Genomic DNA, 23,034 nt, shown 5'->3' on the forward strand with positions numbered 1-23,034 from the left:
AAATGAGATGAGCTCCTGGGTCAATCAGAGCCCAGCCAACAAGATTTCAAATATAAACTGGTTACATCACTACAGGAACTTGCTATTCTGTGTGCCAACTAAAAGAAAGAGAAGTCAGTCCTCTGTAAGAGCTTTAAGCATAAACCCGCATCATCTGTTGGCCAAACAGGAGAAATACACTTCAGACATAATCAATGCAGGAATATATGTCCAATACATTTTACAGGCTTAAAACATTGTTTCTTCACAGGGATTACTTATCATTGGTTCAATGGTAGACTGAAAAACTGGTGTGGGAAACAAACTCCTAATTATAGAAGAAAAACAACACTACAGAAAACAAACTGCTACCATTTACTAATTCAAGGTGTAACTCCAAATTTACTCAATTTTAATCAAACTCAAAAAGAGAGTTTCTAGGGCTAGAGCTCTGCCAAATATCATCACTTATCTGAAAAAAACATCGCCAGAAGCATCTTCAAGTTTTATACAGATTCATATCCCAAGGGTCGTTCCAGCTTCATAGCATTGACTTCCAGGCAGCTTACTCAAAGTTCATAACCTCAACAAGGGTAGTACGTTGTGAAAATCTATGACTTGTCCTGGGGCAGTTGAGGTTCACGTTATTTAGCTTTAGTGTAAATGCTATTTTCTCAATTTTAGGAGCAAAGCATTATTTAGTTTTGGGGATTTTCCATTCGCTCTTTCCACATTTTAGTGTGTGTGAGTGCATCTAAAATAAAGATAATTCCTACAAGTATGCATGGTGCAGACCAGCACACACTTGGATACTAGGCATGCTTGGGAGCACAGAGTGGGTGGAATTACGATTTATCATGTATTGTATAATATATGCATGATTTCATGTATTGTATATGTTCATATTTACACCTACTCTCCTGCAGGCATAACATCTGTACCTTCAATTCTAGGCACAGTTTCTGTAGGACTTGTACTAATTTTATAAGGACACAGACAAAAAACATCTATACACTGTGGCCTGCGTCACTTCATGCAACATGCTGCAGAAAAGTAAGATTGCACCTCCAACAGCCTCCCATACTATTCCCCCAAAGACAGCAGAACCCAGAAAAAAAACAGACACTGGGTAACAAGTGGTATAGAGCCAAGCCAAAATCTTAAAACCAGAAATAATTGAGCTAAGTTTATTCAAATGTGATTTATAAACAGACACTGGGTAACAAGTGGTATAGAGTCCAGCCAAAATCTTAAAACCAGAAATAGAGAGCGAAGTTTATTCAAATGTGATTTATAAATTGCAAACATGAAGTGCTCCAAAGATGCGCCTCAGTGATTAGCAGATGAGCTTAAATGGCTTTCATCGCTTAAAATGGCTTTTTTATGAAACCAATAGCACCAGTCCAAAGCAGAATGGCTCAGCGACACACACGTACAGTTCTACTCTGTGCTGTATTAAAGTGAAAGTTTTAAGCAGCAAATATAAGTCAGCATCCAGTAGCAACATTCCTCTCTGATCATGCCTTCCATCTGTTCATAAGGACCTCAGCACACTCACTGGCTGTTATTTCCAAAATATGAAAAAAAAAAACAAAAAAACAACTAGTATCTGACATGAAAGTGTTTTCCATAATAGTGATTTGGAGGATATCAAAAGAAAGCACACACTGGACAGTGCTGAACTACTTAAGACAGCAACAAAAAAGTGAATCTTGCTTGCAAACATGTCGCATTTTTTCCCACACACATTCTTTTTGGTGTTATTTTTTTCTGATGTTCTTAAGGCAGCTTCAGGCAACGTCGCACCTACTATAAAGCCTATGCGTTCTTCTGGGGCACCTTGACTGTCACCTAAAGAAAAGAAACACAAGAAATGTGCATCGAGAGGCAAAGATCCACAGAAGGAAGATAAAACAAAAAAGCAGACCAACCACAATTCATTTTGAAAACTTTTAATTTTTTAAATAGCTGGCCATAAATTGTGGAATAGTCTACTAGTAGAATTACTCAGGGCCAGATGCACTAACCCCACGTAAAGAGCCCTTTCCTTACCCATCCCTTAGCGAATCCGTAAGGAAAGGGCATGCATGAAGGAAATCGCATGCAAATGAGCTGCTTGCTGTTAGCTCATTTGCACGTGATTTCCTTCCTAAGGAGGGTGTTTCCCTCAAAACACCCAGGGAGAATCTGCTACAGTACAAAAAGAAAAAATCCACAGACAGAATCCCACTTGTAGTGACATACAATCCAGAGCTGGAAAAACTGAGGAAAATCATAAGAGATCTACAACCTATACTCCAGGAGGATGAATTACTGAAAGAGATATTCCCATCCCCACCAGTACTGGCCTTCCGACAGCCACCCAACTTAAAACACAAGCTAATCAGAAGTAAACTTCCATCACAGACTGAAAAGGAACAGAAGGGCACACTTCCCTGTAATTTATCCAGTTGCAAACTATGCCAAAATATTTCACAGGACCCCAAAGTCATCCACAAAGGAAAGATATTCAACATAAAGGGATCTTTCACTTGCTCATCTTCCAATGTGGTATATATCATTCAATGTAAAAAATGTAACGAAGGATGCTATATTGGAGAAACAGGCCAGATGCTTAAGACAAGATTCAATTTACATAGACATCATATGAACAATACTGGTGCCAGCAGGGTTCCCACGCCTGTTGGTCAACATTTTACAGGACCAGGACACTGTATCAGTGACTTCACAGTGAGAATCCTGAAAGGTAACTTTAAAACCATACAAGAACGTAAGACCTTTGAAGTCAGAATGATTGAATATTTTAACACCCAACAGAAAGGACTTAACAAGGATCTGGGGTTCCTAGCCCATTATAAACCATAAAGCTGTATGTCTCTGTTGATCACCCTCCCCTCACCTATCCACACCCATCCTGTTAGAATATCAATGATATGCTTTGATGTCCCCATGCATACTTCCTACCCACCCCCTCCTCCCACCCTGTCAGACTGTCATAGTAATGCTTGAATGTTTTCACTTATATACACTGTCAGCTAGCACATTTGATTATTTCCAATCTGAGGAAGAAGGGCAACCTTCGAAAGCTAATCAAGAAATGTATTAAGTTATGTCCAATAAAAAAGGTATCATCTTATTTTCTTTTCCATGTTTGATTTTGTTTGATTTCTGTTGACTTCCTAAGGAGGGGAAGCCAGTTGGCCAGCTGAGCACGTGCAAAGCAGCCAATCGTTATGCTGGCTGCTCTGCGCATGCCAAAGACGTCCTTCAACAAAACAAAAGGACGTCCCTAATGAGCACCTGGACATTTTCCTTCAGCCTTTGTGATGGGCGTCCTTCTCTGACGTGTTTTTCTTAAGTACCTGAAATGACCACAGCCATGGAGGTTCTCTCAACATTCTCCGTCCCCTCCAAGGTTGTTTTCAGATTGCACCACCACCCCCAGGATTGGGGACATGTGAGGACATCCAAATCAAAACTATTTGGACATCCCTCCGTCCAGGTCTCTCTCAGCCAATCACAGCACATTTAGCTGTCACAGGTATCAGCTAAACGTGCTGTGATTGGCTGAGAGAGACCTGGAGGGAGGTACATCCAAATCAAAACTGGGGAGGCAGCTGGGATGGGTCATGTTCAATATTTTGTACTGCTTCCAAGTGAAAGCAACAAGCTAGTAGTTTTTTTGATCGATATACAATTTGATTCATTTTTAAGAGAGTGTACTTATACCCTGATGCAGCCTGGTAGGCAAAATAGACCATATTGGGTGTTACAATTTATTCATTTTGGAACTTTTAAGTACATAATTTTTTTTTTTTTGGGGGGGGGGGGGGGGGGGGGGAGTTGGTCTGTGATCTTGTTTTATCTAAAACTAATGCAGGCACAAAATTAAATATTGAAGCAAGAGCGTTTTGTTTGCATTTTCCTGGATGAGGAAAACTAGTTCTAGTATACTACAGTCATAAGTGGAAAGCCTGCATCTGCTTCCCTATCCTGTGAAACTCCTCAGCAGAACATTGGAGATGCACAGCTGACAACCAATTATGCTTGGTATTAACAATGGCTCATTAACAGAAAAGCAAAAGTGGTCAATACTCACAGTTTTTATTTCTGTATATGCCTCAAGGCTATATTCCCCAAGGTCACGTCCACTGCCAGAAGCCTTGTATCCGCCAAAGGGGGCCTGAGCGCCAAACACATCGTAACAGTTTATCCTGTAACAGAAGGTTCGGAAAAAGCTTGAATTACAATCCTCTGAACAATCCAAAACTAATCTCTCCTCTCCCCAAAGTCTTCCCCTCACTTTTCTCATCCGTCCTCCCACTTCCATCCAGGACCGCACGGAGACCCAGCCGGGCCTGAGGCAGGACCGGACCACTGCACCCCCTCCTCCCACTCGGGCTGCCTCACTAACTTACCCCATCCGCACCCTTCCCTCCCTGTGATTGCTGCTGTCCTCTCCTGCTATATGATGCCCACGACCCGGATGACTGCATTAACGCGATATCACATTAATGCAATCATCCATGTCCTGGGCGGTACGCAGCAGGAAACCAGCCTCCTTGAGAGACAGACAGACTCATCCCGGAAGCAGGCAGAAGCTTGCCTGTGCCGGGCCCGGCCGCCGCCGTGCTGACCCACCAACCCCCTTACCTTCCTGTGACTGCTGCTGTCGTCTCCTGAAGTGTGCTGCCAAGGACTCGGATGATTGCATTAACGATGTGTCTTGTTAATGCAATCAAGGAAACAGCAAGGCAGACGATCCGCAAACTCCAAGATGGAAAACAACGAATCAGATCAGTGGAAATTAAACAAAACTTTATTAGATAAACACCTTTAATTAAGACTAAGCCCGACACAGGCCGTGTTTCGCCCAGCAGGGCTGCTTCAGGGGCTACTCAATGCTCCTTATTGTCAATGTCTATGATTATGTGTACCAGTAAAAATATGAATGTACAGGACAATGAAAATTAATATCTTCTCAAGCATAAGGTAAAAAACAGAACAAGCTAAACGATTCTAGAGGATGATGACACGCAGGAACCGTCAAACACCCTCGCAACTCTTTAGTGCCTCTAATTTTCATTGTCCTGTACATTTATAATTTTTACTGGTACACATAATCCTAGGCATTGACAATAAGGAGCATTGAGTAGCCCCTGACGCAGCCCTGCTGGGCGAAACACGGCCTGTGTCGGGCTTAGTCTTAATTAAAGGTGTTTAATAAAGTTTTGTTTAATTTCCACTGACCTGCTTGTTAATGCAATCATCCAGGTCCTGGGTGGCATGCAGCAGAAAACCAAGCTCCTTGAGAAAGACAGACCCGTCCTGGAAGCAGGCAGGAAGAAGCTTGCCTGTGCAAGGACCCCCCCTTGAAGGCTGGGCCCGGGGATTTTTACCCCCTTCTGCCCCCCTCTCATCCTTATCCTCTTTTCTCTCCCTTCCACCCCCTTGAAGGCCAGGCCCAGGGAATTTTGCCCCCTTTCTCTCCCCCCCCCCCTTGGCAGCCCTGCTCTCATCCTTATCCCCTTTTCTCTCCCTTCCACCTTCTAGTCCCCACTATCTCTAGCAGCCTGAAAAAAATAATACAAAAAGCTAGGGGGGGGGGGGGGGGGAGCTCATAGCTGGAGTGAGCTTTGATGGCCACTTCAGAGGCTGGGAAGCAAGATCAATGCTGGGAAGACTTTCACGATCTGGATCCCGTAAACAGCAAAAACAGGTAAGGATAAATGCTGCAGAGGGCTTCGATGGCAACCCCCAACAATTGGCAAGTAGGGTCGGTGCTGGGCAGGTTTTTATGGTCTGCGCCCCAAACTTGGCAGGGAGAAAGAAATTAATCATGAAGTAGAATCTACGCAGTGCCAGTTACAACTCTGGCTACCTAGCTGGGCAGGTCTTTACCCATCGATATTCACTAGGGTTGATGACCTAATCACAGGGCTCATCTCCTAAGAGATTTTCAAGCTCAATACACATAACTGTATGTAATGGCATGCCTGCCAGAGGCTCTACAGCTGTTAATGCTGCAGATGGCACAGTTAGTGTACACCCAATTATCCTCTGCCACCTGGAGCTTCCAGTCAATGGCAAAGATCCTCATTCCTGCCCACAGATTATCACACACAAGTACAGTGTTACAAGAGGAACAGCATGGACTCCCAGGGTCACATGTTGGCAGCATCCTTAGAGGTGCAGATAAATTACTTTACACTCCCTGGACTATATTGTGAAATATTGAATGGTTTGATGGTAATATACTTCGTGTGAAACAGGGGTGTAGCGGGAGGGGGGGGGGGGGGACTGTTTAGCCGCCTCCCCCCTCCCCCGCTGCCGCATCAGGTACCTTGTTTGCTGGCGGGAGTCCCCAACCCCCGCCAGCCCAAGAGTCTTCTTCAGCACTGGTCAAGTCTTCTTCAGCGCCGGTCAAGTCTGGCGCCTTTGCTGTGTGATTATCTGTTTCGAACTCCTGACGTCCTGCACCATGCACGTCCTGTATGTAGCCCCGTGCAGGATGTAAGGCGTCAGAAACAGATTATCACACAACGAAGGCGCTGGAGTCGACCGGCGCTGAAGAAGACTCTTCGGCTGGCAGGGGTTGGGGACCCCTGCCAGCAAAAAAGGTACCTGATGTGGTGGCGGGGCGGGCGACGGTGGTGGGGCGGTCAAATGTAGAGGGGGCCAGGGCTTAATCTGTGGGGGCCCATGCCCCCGTGGCCCCACGTAGCTATGCCCCTGGTGTGAAATGACATTTGAAGGACTATTCCTCTAATGCAATTAAGATTAAAATATTTCTTACCAGACAGTTCCAGCCCTCAGTGCCTGTGATATATAGTTTGCTTTATTAATGTCGGTTGTAAAGACACCAGCTGCAAGGCCGTATTTACTGTCATTTGCTCGCTCGATGACTTCTTCGATGGATTTGAATTTCAGGATCTGCATCACTGGCCCAAATATCTGTGAAATTTAAACAAGACTTAGCAGACAGCACAGAGTCATGACCTGTGGCCCATTGGTTTCTAAAGGAGAAACAGGGAAGTAGCACAATCAACAAGACACTTCCAAAAACCAAGGAGATGGAAAGTCGGAGAATATCCTTTAATGATATATTAAAAAAAAAAAAAAAAAGGGGGGGGGGCTCGACACGGCACCGCGTGTCAGCAAAAGATGCCTGCCTCAGGAGTCCGTATATGGCGATCACTTGTGGATGAAGTTAAGAAGCAAACAAACGACAAACAAATCAAGCCTTTAGAAAGGCCGGTGACATGGTGAGCGTATAGGATGCAATTGCAAGAGCAGAAAGCGGTAAACGCCGGTTGATCACTATTTTGTAGTGGCTTCCTTGAGGCTTTCAAAAGCTAAAATCTACCTCAGCCCCTGAAGTCCTAAAAACCAAAAATAAAAAAGTAGTCTAGTGGGGGGGGGGGAGGGGGGGGGGAATTAAGATATGGCAACTCAGGGCAAAGGGGAGATGTTCTTTTGGTTGGATTCAGCACAAATGAAACTCCTCCCTCATAGCTAGAAATGTGTCATGTCACATGAATTATCTTCAAGTTGTTATCCTATAGTTCTTATTGCCTCATACTACCCCTCTCCTCAAGACCCTTCACTGGCTCCCTATCCGTTTTCGCATCCTGTTCAAACTTCTTCTACTAACCTATAAATGTACTCACTCTGCTGCTCCCCAGTATCTCTCCACACTCGTCCTTCCCTACACCCCTTCCCGTGCACTCCGCTCCATGGATAAATCCTTCTTATCTGTTCCCTTCTCCACTACTGCCAACTCCAGACTTCGCACCTTCTGTCTCGCTGCACCCTACGCCTGGAATAAACTTCCTGAGCCCCTACGTCTTGCCCCATCCTTGGCCACCTTTAAATCTAGACTGAAAACCCACCTCTTTAACATTGCTTTTGACTCGTAACCACTCGCCTCCACCTACCCTCCTCTCTTCCTTCCCGTTCACATTAATTGATTTGATTTGCTTACTTTATTTATTTTTTGTCTATTAGATTGTAAGCTCTTTGAGCAGGGACTGTCTTTCTTCTATGTTTGTGCAGCGCTGCGTATGCTTTGTAGTGCTATAGAAATGCTAAATAGTAGTAGTAGTAGCCTCATAATGTCATCTTACTTTGTCTTCTTATAATTCCTCACCATGTAACCCATAATCAAAAATTGTAACAAATTGTATTTCCATCATTGATGATGTATTGTAAGCCACACTGAGCCTGCAAAGAGGTGGGAAAATGTGGGATACAAAATGCAATAAATAAATAAAATAAAGCTACCATTATGATACAATAAACAGCTGGTGCTATTGTTTCTGAAGGAGGTGAAGTGATTTTTAAATAGAAAAGAATTTCTACAACTTTAGAATTTAGCGTATTTCAAGAATGGTTTCTCCTTTGTTCACAAGACCCATCTTACGTGTCTCGGCAAAAAAAAAAAGGTACCTGCAGCTTTGTGCTGCTCTGTGGAAAGGTCAAGATCCTGCAAGGGAGACAAGCTGCAGATTAGAGGCTGCAGATTACACTGCATTTGCCTCCAGTGCTATAAAAAGTCTCATCTTATATTATGACTTTTGGCTGAAGCCCCCATAAATCCCGCTAGGCTCATTGTAGTACCTCCTCTCGTGCTATGGTCATGTCGTCCTTCACATCTCCAAATATTGTGGGCTTGATGAAGTATCCCCGGTCAGCGGCAGAACCTCCACCACACATCAATTTGGCTCCTTCCCGTTTCCCACTGCTGATGTAGCCCAAGATCTTCTCAAACTGGACTTTGTCAACCTAATCAAGAATACACAAAAATGAGAATTATATGGCTTGAAAGGGGTGGGGGGGAGGAGAAATCACCATTACATTCACCACATGTTTTCAGAATGAAGACCACCGTAACACATTTAAACTATGCAGCCTTTTTATCTCCCTCCAATCCTTAACTTAAAAAAAAAGGATTTCATTCCATCTCAAAAAAAAAAAAAAAAAAAGCAAAACAATGAGAGGTGAATTTCTGGGTTCAGTTACTCCCTGAATCAATCCACCTTTTGGTTTCTGATTGTAGCTAGAGGAAGAAAAGCTTATTCCGATATCCGACTGCAGTTCTAGATGATTTTTTTTCCCAGGGTTTGGCTATGCCAGATCAATGCTTCTGGTCGGTAAAGGCTTTTTGCTTTAACAAATTTATCATTCTGTGTTGTACTGGGGGAGATAGTAGCCACATCCACACAACTTAGGACAAGCACCATTCTAACTAAAATCAATCAATCAATTACTCCCTTCACCACTCTAAGGGGTCATAGTAACATAGTAGATGACGGCAGAAACAGACCTGCATGGTCCATCCAGTCTGCCCAAGACAAACTCATATGTGTATACCTTACCTTGAATTTGTACCCGTCCTTTTCAGGGCACAGACCATATAAGTCTGCCCAGCAGTATTTCCCGCCTCCCAACCACCAGTCCCGCCTCCCATCACCAGCTCTGGTACAGACCGTATAAGTCTGCCCTCCCCTATCCTCGCCTCCCAACCACCACCCCCTCTTCCCCCCAACTGCTCCACCACCCAATTTCAGCTAAGCTTCTGAGGATCCATTCCTTCTGCACAGGATTCCTCTATGCATGTCCCACGCATGTTTGAACTCCATTACCGTTTTCATCTCCACCACCTCCCGTGGGAGGGCATTCCAAGCGTCCACCACCCTCTCCGTGAAGAAATACTTCCTGACATCTTTCCTGAGTCTGCCCCCCTTCAATCTCATTTCATGTCCTCTCGTTCTACCGCCTTCCCCATCGCCGGAAAAGATTCGTTTGCGGATTAATACCTTTCAAATATTTGAACGTCTGTATCATATCACCCCTGTTCCTCCTTTCCTCCAGGGTGTACATGTTCAGGTCAGGGTCCTTTTACTAAGCTGTGGGAAAAAGGGCCCTGCTGTACCGACGGGGGCTATTTTCCCCATGCACCAGGACCCTTTTTGCCGCAGCAGATAAAATGCACCCCCCCACACACACAAAAAAAAAATGGCCATGCGGCAAGAAAACTCTTACCGAGTGGTCATGCAGCGGGGAGCACTTACCGCCACCCACTGAGGTGGCAGTAAGGGCTCCCGCGGGAATCCGGAAGTAAAACCATATCCACAAAAAGAACAAAAAAAAAAGTACAGAACGTACAGAAATGTGCCCAGCAAATCTTGCTTCACTAGCACATTAACAAATACCTAAAACGCTGCCTAACAGACCTTTACAACACTCCTCCCACCTTTAATCCAGGCATAAATCCACCCAACCAGTTATGAAAATCCACTTCTACTATCACCCGCCCAATCACTTCCTCTTTCTTTCCTACTTAATCTCTTCACACTACTAACTGTATCTGATATTCTGGAATGACAATGTCATAACAAAACTATGTAAGCCACATTGAGCCTGCAAATGGGTGGGATAATGTGGGATACAAATGCAATAAATAATAATAAATACCATCCATACTCACCCCCATCTGCCTACCCCTCTCCATATCATCACTTAATTAGCTTTAATCCACCAGAGAGACACCCCCTCGTGTCCCAACCACCAAAATTTACCACCACATATCTATAACTAAATTTCAAAAGTAGAATTTCAGAAATTTAGTTCCCAAACTCATTTTAAATCCCTAGGTCAGCATTTTCCCCTCAAGTTCAACTACATCATCTTATTCACCAATCTTTTTCTCCTCCATTTTTGATGGTTTTAGCTCTGTTGCTATGGCAATAGCCACCAACAGAAATGTTCTCCACGAAGAATCTTTTCTACACCTGCCATAAAATCAATTTCTGCTCAGTTCAGATGGTGCCTCTCAGTTTTGATCCGTACTTGTGTCATAAAAAGATCGCCCTCGAGATCTTTTTCAGCCTTGTACTAATGGCAAAGGAGGCATGGGGGGAGGGGAGGAACTATGATTATATAGAAGCAACACAATTTTATTTTTTTAATATACCGACCTGAGGTCCTTGCTCTGTGTTGAAGTCAAACGGGTTACCCACAATGGTAGCCTTTGCTTTTTCAACGGTTCTCTCCAGGAACTCCGGATAAATGTCTTCCTGTACATAGGTTCGAGAGCCTGCGCAGCAGCACTGCCCTTGGTTGAAGAACAAGGCAAAGTGGGATTGCTGAACTGCCCAATCCACTACATAGGATTTAAAAAGGATGGGGGGGGGGGGGGGGGAAGAAAAATACAAAACATTTTTTCAACATGCCACCTCAAAACAAGAGAAAATATGTTCACATATGATCCTGCAGAGCTCATCATTTATAAAAGAAACATTTCCTGTGTCCATAGCATTCTATCAGAACTATGCCTTATAGATATCTGTATAAAAAAACAAATTGAAAAATTAAAATAAGTAAAAAAGCAAATGCCCATATAATAAGGAAAATATTTAAACTGTTTAGGTAAAGATATAGATTTCAAAATGACCCCTGTCCCCCATCCCCCCCAACACACACAATCTTCTGTTCTCTCTTATGCTGAGCTGGTTTGAAAGCTATCTATCTTTGTAAGAGGATTATGGGGCTCATTTTCAAAAAGAGAGAATAGTCTCAAAAACGGCACAGAAGTGGCATTTGGATGTTTTTCTCTAAAAAATGTCCAAATTGCGATTTTCAAAACTAGATTTTAGACTTTCTCTACAGTGCATGCAAATCACAAGGGGACATGTCGGGGGCGGGATCTGGCCAGTCCCAAAACTTGGATGTTTTTCTGCCGTGATGGAACAAAGCAAAAATATCAAAGGTTAAAAGTTTAGACGTTTTGGTGTAGACCTATTTCAATCATAATTAAGTCACAAAAGGGTGCCCTAAATGACTAGAGGTCACTAACCCCCCACCCCACCCCCACACTCTTCAAAGATGTCAGAGGATGGTATGTCCTGTTTCTTTCACAACTTCAGATGTTATGGACAGTCCTATTAGAGCAGCAAGAAGTCCCTGGAGTAGCCTAGTGCTCAGTACAGTGGACCCAGACCCATATATTACTCTAACTGGTACACTTGTGGTAAACGTGTGAGCCCTCCAAAACCCACCTAAAACCTACTGTATCCAACTGTACACAACTACAATAGCCTTCATGTCATCTATATGTAGGTACAGTAGGATTTTGGTGAGTTCTGGAGGGCTCCCTATACAATATAAGGGGGTAATAGTGAGATGTGTACCTTGGACCTTTTATGTAAAGTCAACTGCCGAGCCCCCTAGGGTGCCCCACTGCTCTGCCAGGATGTGTGTGTAGCCAGTCTCCTAAGAATGCTGTCCGTCCAATACATCCCAATGGATTGTGTTTGTGCCTGTCTCCCTTGGACGGTCTCCCCCTCCCTGAAATGGTTCTATAAAGACAGATGCACTGAACACAAAAACATCTAGCAAATGGCCATTTTTGAAACAAAACGCTGGATGTTTTTCTGGTTTAAAAATGGCCATGTTCACTACTGGAGTTTCTGGACGTTTTCTCATGGGCTTTGCAGAAACGCAGGCATCTCTGAAATGCCCCAAAACCCACTTCTGCCCAGTATATTTTTTTTTCTATCCTGTGACCTCTGAAATTGACATTTTTTTTTTCTCCACAATAGGATAGGATGAATAAAATAAAGGGAGTATAGAATTCCATGGTGGCTCAATGATGGTGTAAGTGAACTCTTACAATCTGCGTCAGACATGACGATATTTGGACTCTTTCCACCAAGCTCCAGGGTCACTTTCTTCAGGTTACTGCTCCCTGCAGCCTGCTGGATGAGATGACCAACCTGTAACAAAGACGGAAACTTTCAGTACACGAGCTCACACACAAGCCAAGCTTTCCATTTTTACAGACAGGAAAAACTACACCACCAAGAGGTTTGCTTTGTCTGCAATTGACTTCTTATTTTTAGTGCAGCTCCAGAACTAGGTCAGCAACGAGCTAATATCCAAACTTTAAGAAACTGGTTCCTGCTCTTGGCTTTCCACAGAAAGCAACACCATTTTTCGGGGCACTTTGTGAGGGGACAGAGATGTATAAATTTCCTGGCATAGGGAAAGTCTCAATACTACAAATGGAAAGAAACATTCATTTTTCTTAAAATCCAGCAACACGAGATGCAGTTCCTGCTACTAGGCTGCAAAAGAAGCACACAGGGGCTCATTTTCAAAGCACTTAAGGGCCCTTATACAAAGGCGTGTAGAAAAATGGCCTGCGGTAGTGTAGGCCCTTGTTTTGGGCACGCGCAGAATCATTTTTCAGTGCACCTGTTTAAAAAAATGCCTTTTAAATTTTTTGCAGAACACGGACTTGCGGCAAAATGAATATTGCTGCGTGTCCATTTTGGGAGCGAGACCTTACTGCTAGCCATTGACCTAGCAATAAAAGTCTCAAGTGGTAACCGGGCGGTAATGGCTTACGCACACCAAATGCCACTTGGTGCGTGTAGCTGACGCGCGCCAGAAAATAAAAAAAAACATTTTTCGGGTGCACGTAGCAGATACGAGCCAAAAATAAAACTACCGCAAGCGCCACGTGGTAGCTGTGCAGTAACTCCATTTTGGCGCGCGTTGGGCGCACGTAGATGCTTACGCAGCTTAGTAAAAGGGCCCCTTATACTTACAAAGTTCCATAGGTTACTATGTAACTTTGTAAGTCTAAGTGCTTTGAAAATACACCTCACAGGCTCCTGCCTTTCCAGTTCTTCTAAGGAGGCCTGCTGTATTACCTCAGTGGAGCCTGTGAATGCAACTTTATCCACATCCATGTGGGAAGCAATGGCAGCTCCCGCTGTAGGCCCCATTCCAGGGATAATATTCACAACACCTGGTGGAAATCCAGCCTGTAGGTATAGAAAAATAAGTTCGTTTTTGAAAAGTTACTAATCATTAACCACCCAGCAATTCTCATCACCACGAAACAGATGAACCCCCAGTCTCTTCCAGTTCGGAACTCAAGAAGAATGCGATTACCCTTACTGGACCGACAGAAGAACCAGCCAAATCCCAACTTGAATTCCCCCCCATGAAATTATGTGGTGTGACTGCTGCAAACCAAAAGCTTCAGGTACCGACACATCGCAACCCAATTAAGATTTTGCTCTATGTTTAGGAATATTCTAAACCTTGATTTCCTCAAGGGAAATTACCTTGAAATTCCTTTGCAAAACACCAAGGGCTAGATGCACTAAATCTTAACGACCCTCTAACAACCCTTTAAGGAAGGAAATTCCTAACCCTTGCATGCATTAAAGGCCTTTTTCCTACGAAGCAAGCAGCTAACGAAAACAGAATGCAAAGGAGAAACTACCATTGAAATGTGGACAATTCGGAATGCACTAACCATACCAATGATTGCAACGAATCATTTACCGTCAGAAATTTTACGTGTGCTCAGACCTGTCGTTAAGGCCCCCTGCACCATAAAAATCCAAGTCAGCATGTTTAAAAAGAAAAGTGAGATACAAACACAAACACGTGGCTCTCCGCTTTCCCCTGCATCATTACAAAACAAAACATACTGCTTCTCCCTGCAGCTTAAAAATCCTGTCTCTCCCCTTCTACTACTACTACTACTTCTACTACTACTTAGCATTTCTATAGCTCCAACAGCTTTGAAAATTAACACCCTAAAGCCAATTTTCCCAGTACTGTAAACAAACTGCAAAGAGGTCTTTTGTTTCAAAAGGGGATTTACGAGGGTCGGTTGTTCTTTTTAGAGTTATCTTCAACTGCACTCTTCTGCTAGATCAGACAGCTAAAAGGCTTGCAGGTCGGGATCCCCCCCTCGCACGCCCCAGTCTGACGTAAGCAACCTACGTAGGTTTAATACATTTGTGGCTGCTCTGTGCATGCTTAAGGAGCAAATTAAGGACGGGGATAACGTACGCTTAATACATTGTACTTTTCAATACCGCACCGAACATTTCTGAGCTGTTTTTTTTGTGCATTCTTCGTTGTTTCAAATTCGTTAAGCACTTTTACGATTTAGATTTTTTAACGTTTGGTTGATGCATCTAGCCCCAAGTTCCTAGCCCCCAGCTGATAAAGAGGAACAGTGAGTATCTTCAAACATACAGCCCCAGGAAAAGAAATATATTTATCATAAACTGACTTTTAGGGGCTGACCAGGAACTGCCATGCACATGTCCCCAGGTAGAGGCTAAGAAACTGCTTTTTTTTTCGATTTTGGATAAATCCAAAACTGCCACCAAAATGGTTGGAAAGCTTTTGGCTGAAACCGAAACTGCTGCTGCCGAAATTCGACACCTGATTTTGGCCAACGCCAAAAACTCAAATTTGGTTGTGTGAATGTGAACCAGTGAGGGCTGCTGGGGACTGTCAGAGCTTGCAGTCCCCATCCCTCTGCTAAACCCACAGTACCCAAGCCAGAATATAATTATTTAAAATAATGAAAAACGTATTTTACCTCCAAGCAAAATGGCCTCCACACCCATGGACACAGTTAATGAAAACTGATACTATGCACCAGGGGCATATCTGCGTGGGGCCACAGGGGCCTGGGCCCCCGCAGATTTCGCCCTGGATCCCCCTACCACCGACCCTCTCCACCTCCCCCTCCCTCCTGCCCACCACCAACCCGTCGCCGATCTTTGCTGGCGGGGGACCCCAAGCCCCCGCCAGCCGAAGTCCTCTCTTCCGTGCAGGATGCAAGTTGCAACGCTTCCTGTTCTTCTGAGTCTGACGTCCTGCGCGTTGTACGTGCAGGACGTCAGACTCAGAAGAACAGGAAGCATTGCAACTTGCAGCCTGCATGGAAGAGAGGACCTCGGCTGGCGGGGGGTTGGGGTCCCCTGCCAGCAAAGGTGACAGCAGCGGGGGAGGGTTGGCAGCGGCGGGAGGGGGTGGAGAGTGTCATTGGTGGCGAGGGGGGGTTAAAATGTGCCCCCTCCCTCTGGCTCTGGCCCCCCCTACCGCCAGAGTCCAGATACGCCCCTGCTATGCACAATTTGTAACTTAGGTGTTTTAAGAATTACTATGTCCAGCCATGTTCCTCTTTTTCCTTAAAACATCAGTACCCTACATAAAGTTATTTACCAAAGATCACTTCTTTTGTATTTTGCTAATTAAGTTTCCCTGAACAGAATTTTAAGACTATATTTATTAACTCTGCATATAAAATATAAATAGCATGAGTGACAAATCAAAACCTACACGGAACAGGATTAAATTACCTCAACTGTGCTTTGAGAGCTATAAAATCCAAAAGAATCTCATGCAGAACATTGCACAACAGTGGGAAGGTGGAGATGGCTTGAGAAGAACCAGGTACGCCGGATAATCATAAATAATTAACACACTTTTATTACTTATACTTGCAATGACATGCAACACCGGACGCGGCACCATGTTTCGAAACCGAGTGCCTGACTCAGGAGCCTGTTGAACATGAAATATAAATAAAAATAAGAAATAAAGAAGTTCATGATTTATCCTACACACCTGGTTCTTCTCAAACCATCTCCACCTTCCCGCTGTGCTCTGTTGTGTTGAGAGCTATAAAATGTCAGCGTTTGTACTGCCAGATGTGGAAAGCTTTGGAAGGCAGAGAGTCTATGGCCCCCCATCTGGCGATCTCTCTCACCTTGATAACAAGATACCTTATGCAACTCTAGAATAAGAGACCAGCTTTACTGACCACTTGTAGCGTGTATTTTAAATTTTCAGAATGAATTTTCTTCAGCATTGAACCATGATTAGATGTACTTTTTGGACATAAGTTCAATACATATTTGACAAATTCTGCCTGACCTTAGCCAACTATTTTCCAGTACCTCAGACTCAATTGATAATCTTTTCTTCCTGGTAAATATTTTAAATTTATTCTCCGCAACCATGTAGAAAGCTCTTGTACTGTGCCCATCAGTAGAATTCTGTCAATGGTACAGGAAGGTGCTATATTATTAGCTGTTCATGCTCTCACCTCTGCGACAAGACTGGCCACATAAAGAGCGGTCAGGGGAGTCTGTTCTGCCACCTTCATCACAACCACATTTCCTGTGGCCAAAGCCGGACCAAGCTTCCAAGCCTGCATCAATAAGGGGAAATTCCACTGCAAGAAGACACAAAAGGGAACCCCGCCCCATTAAAAAAATTTCATAAAAACCAATGGAATGATTTAAGTCTCACACTGGGCATATCTGGACTTCAGCGGTAGGGGGGGCCAGAGCCGAGGTGAGGGGGCACATTTTAGCCCCCCGCCGCCATTGCTGACACCCCCTGCCGCCGCCAGCACCACCGCCAACAAGTTTGACCCCCCCGCCATCCGTTGCCATCTGTACCTTTGCTGGTGGGGGACCCGCAAGGCTTTGTTCTGTTTCTGTGAGTCTGACGTCCTGCACATTGTACGTGCAGACACAAAAGGGACCCCGCCCCATTAAAAAAATTTCATAAAAACCAATGGAGTGATTTAAGTCTCACACTGGGCGTATCTGGACTTCAGCGGTAGGGGGTGCCAGAGCCGAGGTGAGGGGGCACATTTTAGCCCCCCGCCGCCATTGCTGACACCCCCTGCCGCCGCCAGCACCACCGCCAACAAGTTTGACCCCCCCCCTCTCGACCCGCCCGCCATCCGTTGCCATCTGTACCTTTGCTGGTGGGGGACCCGCAAGGCTTCGTTCTGTTTCTGTGAGTCTGACGTCCTGCTGCACATACAATGTGCAGGACGTCAGACTCAGAAGAAATCAAACGCAGGAAGAAGACTTTGGCTGGCGGGGGTTGGGGGTCCCCTGCTAGCAAAGGTACAGATGGCGATGGTGGGTTGGCAGGGGGGGGGGGGGGTTGAGAGTGGCGTCGGTAGGGGGATCCAGGGCCAAATTTATGGAGGCCCAGGCCCCCGTGGCCCCATAGCAGCTACGCCCCTGATTTAGAGGACAGCTATCAAAGTGATTTATATGGGTAGTTTTTAATTGAATTCAACAGGCTATCCGAAACTGCTCTCCCTCTATGCAGCTTAAGTGCACACATGCTACAATCAATGCACATACTTTCAAGCTGCATCGAAAGGAAACATTTGGCTTGGGGGTGGGGGGGGGGTGGGGAGAAGGAGAATTAGATTGCATTGCCAACTTCTCTATAGTTTCGACAACATTCTACATACAGAAGAGGCACAAGTGGCCATGTGTACTGTGTACCTGTGGAGAAGTTCAAAGTCACGATACCTCAGAGTTTCTGCAAAGCCCATGGGTAAGAAGTGCATGTGCCAAAATGCACCTTAATGATTAGTGTGGGATATATATACATAAGAGTAGCCATACTGGGTCAGACCAATGGTCCACCTAGCCCAGTATCCTGTTTTCCAAACAGGATACAAGCTAGGTCAAAAGTACCTCGCAGAAACCCAAATTGTGGCAACATTCCATACTACAAATCCCAGGGCAAGCAGTTGCTTCCCATGTCTGTCTCAGTAGCAGAGTATGGACTTTTCCTCCAGGATACACTAACCACCATTACCACATTCTCCGGAAAAGAGTTTCAGAGCTTAACTATTCAATGAGTGAAATAATATTTCCTCCTATTTGTTTTTAAAAGTATTTCCGTATAATTTCCTCAAGTGTTCCCTAGTCTTTGTACTTTTGGAACGAGTTAAAAAAAAAAAAAAAAAAAAACTGATTTACTTCTACTCGTTCTACATCACTCAGGATTTTGTAGACAAAGACAAGGACATTATAATGCCCTTGTATCGCTTCATGGTGCGACTGTACCTCGAATAGTGTTCAATTCTGGTCACCACATCTCAAGAAAGATATAGTGGAATTAGAAAAGGTGCAGAGAAGGGCGATGAAAATGATAAAGGGGATGGGACGACTTCCCTACGAGGAAAGGTTAAAGCAGCTAGGGCTCTTCAGCTTGGAGAAAAGACGGCTGAGGGGAGATATGATAGAGGTCTATAAAATAATGAGTGGAGTGGAACAGGTAGCTACAAAGTAGTAAATTTAAAACGAACTGGAGAGAGGTCACGTGATGCTGTGAGAGAGCCAGACGTGCAGAGCTAGCTCTCCGAGGCCCCAACCCGAAAATCGAACTTTATAACTCTAAACGAGACAACTCGGGTGCAAATCTTGATAACAGCAAGAGTGAGGAGTGAATGGAAAAATATTTGGAGAGCTCCCCGAGCGGAATGGTAGGCAAGGGAGTGAAACGCGAGAAGGAGAAAACGAAAGCGCTGGGAGCGAAAATGGAGGAGAAAAAGCAACAGGAGGGGCCGGTTTTCTCCGAGGAACAAGTCTCACAAATAACAGCTGCAGTTGAGAAAGCGCTGGAGCCGCAAATCAATCGCTTAGAAGAGAGAATAGTAAGCATCGAAACACTACTTACCGACATTAATAGAAGAGCAGGAGAACTAGAGAATCGGGTCTCCGCGCTAGAGGACACGGGCCCAGCAACAGCAACGGCAGTGGAACAGCTTCAAAAGAAAGTGAACAGGATGGAGGAGAAAATGGACGACCTAGAAAACAGGTCCCGCCGAGCGAATCTCCGAATCATAGGACTCCCAGAGGAAATAGGAGAAAGGGATCTCTCGACAATACTAGAGAAGTGGCTGGCTGAAGAACTGGCCTTATCGGACACATTCGGGCCCTTGTGCCTAGAAAGAGCGCACCGCGTGGGGAGGCTTCAAGATGGCCGCCGAACACCAAGAGCGGTATTAATAAAAGTCCACAATTATACCCACAAGGTAGAAATCCTCAGGGGATATCGCATGAAACGCGACACACTACAATACAAAGGGCATAAAATTCTAATATTCCAGGACTACTCAATGATGCTCCAGGAACAACGGAAACAGTTTACTCCTCTGTGCAAGAAGCTTCACGACCATAACATAAAATTTTTGCTGCTATATCCAGCGATTCTCAAAATCCATCACAATAATCAGTGGAAATCGTTTACCGCCACGGAGGCTGCACAAGAGTATGTGGCACAATTATTGGATAAGTGAAACAGTTATCATCCAATGCTGAGACTGGTAATGTGGTTTGATTGATAATGCAAAATGAGTAGAAAATGCACAGAGTTTATCGTTCACTGTTAAACAAGATAGCTGGAAATGTTATAAATAACTGTCTTGTGGGAGTTAATGATACCTTATAAGATAGGGTTGGGGCCGATGGCATTGAACATGACCTGGGTATCTGACTCATTAGTGGGTCGGATGCATGTAAAGGGCAAAGAAGGGAAGGGGAAGGGGAAGATAGGGGAGGGGGAGGGAAGGGGGGGAGGGGAAGGCAATAGGGGGAAAAAACCTAATATAGTCTGGAGAGAGAGAAGAGATGGACGAATAAATAGTAACGGGAAATGGGGGATAACAAATAAATATACTGGCATGGATAACCTGGACTGCTCTGGGGTGAGGCTGGGCGCCCTAGGGTCGAGATGTAAGGTATTACACCTAGAAGAATATTGGCCCATAGATAATGGTTAAACAAAAAGGTAGATGTGTACGACTGATATCTTGGAATGTTTGTGGCATTACTTCGCCAGCTAAGAGAACAAAAATCTTGCAAGCTCTGAAAAGGCAACAGGCAGACATTGTTTGCCTCCAAGAAACGAGGCTCTCATCAGAGGAACACAAAAAATTAATACGTTATTGGGTAGGGGAAGTGTATGATTCTCCTGCTGATGGGCGCAGAGGGGGAGTGGCCATTCTGTTTAGTAAATCCCTACAATACAAGGCTAAGTTACTTTTTAAAGATGTAAAGGGCCGATTCGTGGGGCTTCAGGTAAACGTGCAGGGACGAGAGTTTTTGTTGGTGGCCCTATATGGCCCTGTAGGGAACAAGACAGAGCTGTTTGCACATCTATTGAGGGAATGCCAGAAATATCCAAACCTGCAACTGGTACTGGCTGGAGATATGAACGCGGTGATGGATCCAGCATTGGACCGCACAGGGCAGGGGTCCCATGGACCCACACACTCACCTACTGAATTAGAATTGTTCACCACAGCGTTGGGGGTGGTGGACCCTTGGAGACTCCTCCATTCGGAGGAGCTGGACTTTACACACATTTCCAGGGCACATAAAACACAATCTCGACTGGATTATATTTTTGTGACGCAGCACATTCTCCAACATATATCTGAAGCCACAATAGGGCCCGAGGGGATCTCCGACCACGTGATGATATGGGTGGATTTACGGGCGCCCCACTACTTCCAGGGAACACCGCATTGGAGGTTCCCAACTTACCTATCATCCTCAAGGGAGTTTGTCACTTACCTACAGGCTAAATGGCAAGAGTATGAGTCCACGAATAGCCAACATATAGAAGACCCCGTACTGTTCTGGTCAACTGCAAAAGCAGTAATCAGAGGGAATGTAATATCGTATGTTAGTGGGAGAAACCGTAGAATAACTGCCAAAATAGTGGAACTGGAAAACAAATTGAGAGCACTAAAAAAGAGATATACAAGACAGCCCACACAGAGCACATATGAAACATTGATAGCCACTAGAGTGGCACTCAATAGTCTCATACATGAGAGAACAACTAGAGCACTCATGTACCAGAAATATAGATTTTTTAGATTTGGGGAAAAAACTGGGGGAATGATGGCACGCCTAGCTAAAAGAATGTGGAGACCTCACTACATATCAGTGGTGAAGGATGAGCATGGTACTCCCATTACAGATCTCACAGAGATTGCTAGGATTATTAGGAATCATTTTGAAAAAACATATGCACCAGAGACCTCACAAAGATCAGAAGCAGAAATGAAGAAGTATATAGAAAAATCTGGCATGTTACACTTGTCGGAAGAAACGGCAGAGGCATTAAACGCACCAATCTCCATTAGGGAGATTCAGAGGGCCATCAAAGCATTAAAATACTCCTCAGCCCCTGGGCCAGACGGCTACACGGGAGAATTTTATAAGATCTTACAGAACCAGATTACTGGTCCCTTATTAGATTATTATACAACAGTAGTAGAAGAAAAGAAATTCCCTCAACACACCAACACAGCGCTGATTAGCCTTATACCCAAACCAGGGAAGGATCATATGCACCCGGGTTCTTACCGACCAATCTCATTGATCGATGTGGATATAAAGATTTTGTCCAAAATCTTATCGGAGAGATTGTCACCGATGATACCCCGGGTGATACATGGAGATCAGACGGGGTTCGTGAAGGGAAGGCAGTCTGTCATCAACGTTAGGAGACTAATAGCGGCATTACTACATGGAGGGGCCGGCCGTAACCCATATATGATTGTGAGTTTAGATGCAGAAAAGGCATTTGATAGGGTGGGCTGGCCTTTCCTGTTCACAACCTTGCGGAGGGTGGGACTGCATGGGTGGTATCTGGATGCTATACAGGCTATGTATTCTACGCCCCAGGCTCGAGTGTTAGTAAATGGAGTGCAGACAGATTCCTTTCCCATTGGCCGAGGGACCAGACAGGGCTGCCCCCTGTCTCCTGTGCTGTTCCTTTTAGTATTGGAGCCACTACTATGCATGATTCGCGCAGATGAGGATGTAGGGGGAGTGTGCCTGAATGATAGTAAACTTAAAGTGCTCGCATATGCGGATGACCTCCTTATCCTCTTAAGTAAACCACAGAGCTCCTTACCCAGGCTGCTACAGGTGATAGAGGAATATGGTACCCTTTCGGGGTACAAATTGAACCTCCTCAAATCCTTGGCAATGCCAATGCAAGAGGAGACTCAATTGACATGGAGGGGGGCATTTCCACTAACATGGGCTAGAGAACAAATTACTTATCTAGGGGTGACCATTACTGTTGATCCTATGAAATTATATGAGAAAAATGTAACACCATTACTTATGGAAACAAAAAGATTGTTGGGTCTTTGGGGCGGGGTCCCCTTGGCGCTGGTAGGACGCATTTCACTATTTAACATGATGTTAGCGCCTCGTTGGCTGTATTTGTTTCAAATGCTACCACTGGCGCTGAGGAGAAAAGAAGAAAGAATATTACACAACGCCTTGCAAGGATTCTTATGGAGAGGACGGAAACCAAGATTGCCAATCACTAGTTTACAAAAACCCAAAGAACAAGGAGGTATGGGACTAGCCAATATTA

The 23,034-nt window shown here is 44.7% G+C and overlaps 1 protein-coding gene across 1 annotated transcript in view; it reads right to left on the minus strand.

Annotated features, from left to right (window-relative positions):
- Window positions 1-1,150: 1,150 nt before the first annotated feature.
- Window positions 1,151-23,034, minus strand: part of LOC115479717 (aldehyde dehydrogenase, mitochondrial) — a 59,392-nt gene continuing 37,508 nt past the window's right edge. Inside the window, exons 6-13 of the mRNA XM_030217852.1 lie at window positions 16,913-17,041; window positions 13,698-13,811; window positions 12,653-12,755; window positions 10,959-11,143; window positions 8,599-8,763; window positions 6,776-6,933; window positions 4,079-4,193; window positions 1,151-1,830 (exon numbers count right to left, since the gene is read on the minus strand). Of these exons, the coding sequence (XP_030073712.1) occupies window positions 1,798-1,830; window positions 4,079-4,193; window positions 6,776-6,933; window positions 8,599-8,763; window positions 10,959-11,143; window positions 12,653-12,755; window positions 13,698-13,811; window positions 16,913-17,041 (1,002 nt within the window). The 3' untranslated portion in view covers window positions 1,151-1,797. The remainder of the gene's footprint in view (window positions 1,831-4,078; window positions 4,194-6,775; window positions 6,934-8,598; window positions 8,764-10,958; window positions 11,144-12,652; window positions 12,756-13,697; window positions 13,812-16,912; window positions 17,042-23,034) is intronic.

This window comes from Microcaecilia unicolor, chromosome 11 (genome assembly GCF_901765095.1).
Source record: "Microcaecilia unicolor chromosome 11, aMicUni1.1, whole genome shotgun sequence".
NCBI lineage: Eukaryota > Metazoa > Chordata > Amphibia > Gymnophiona > Siphonopidae > Microcaecilia > Microcaecilia unicolor.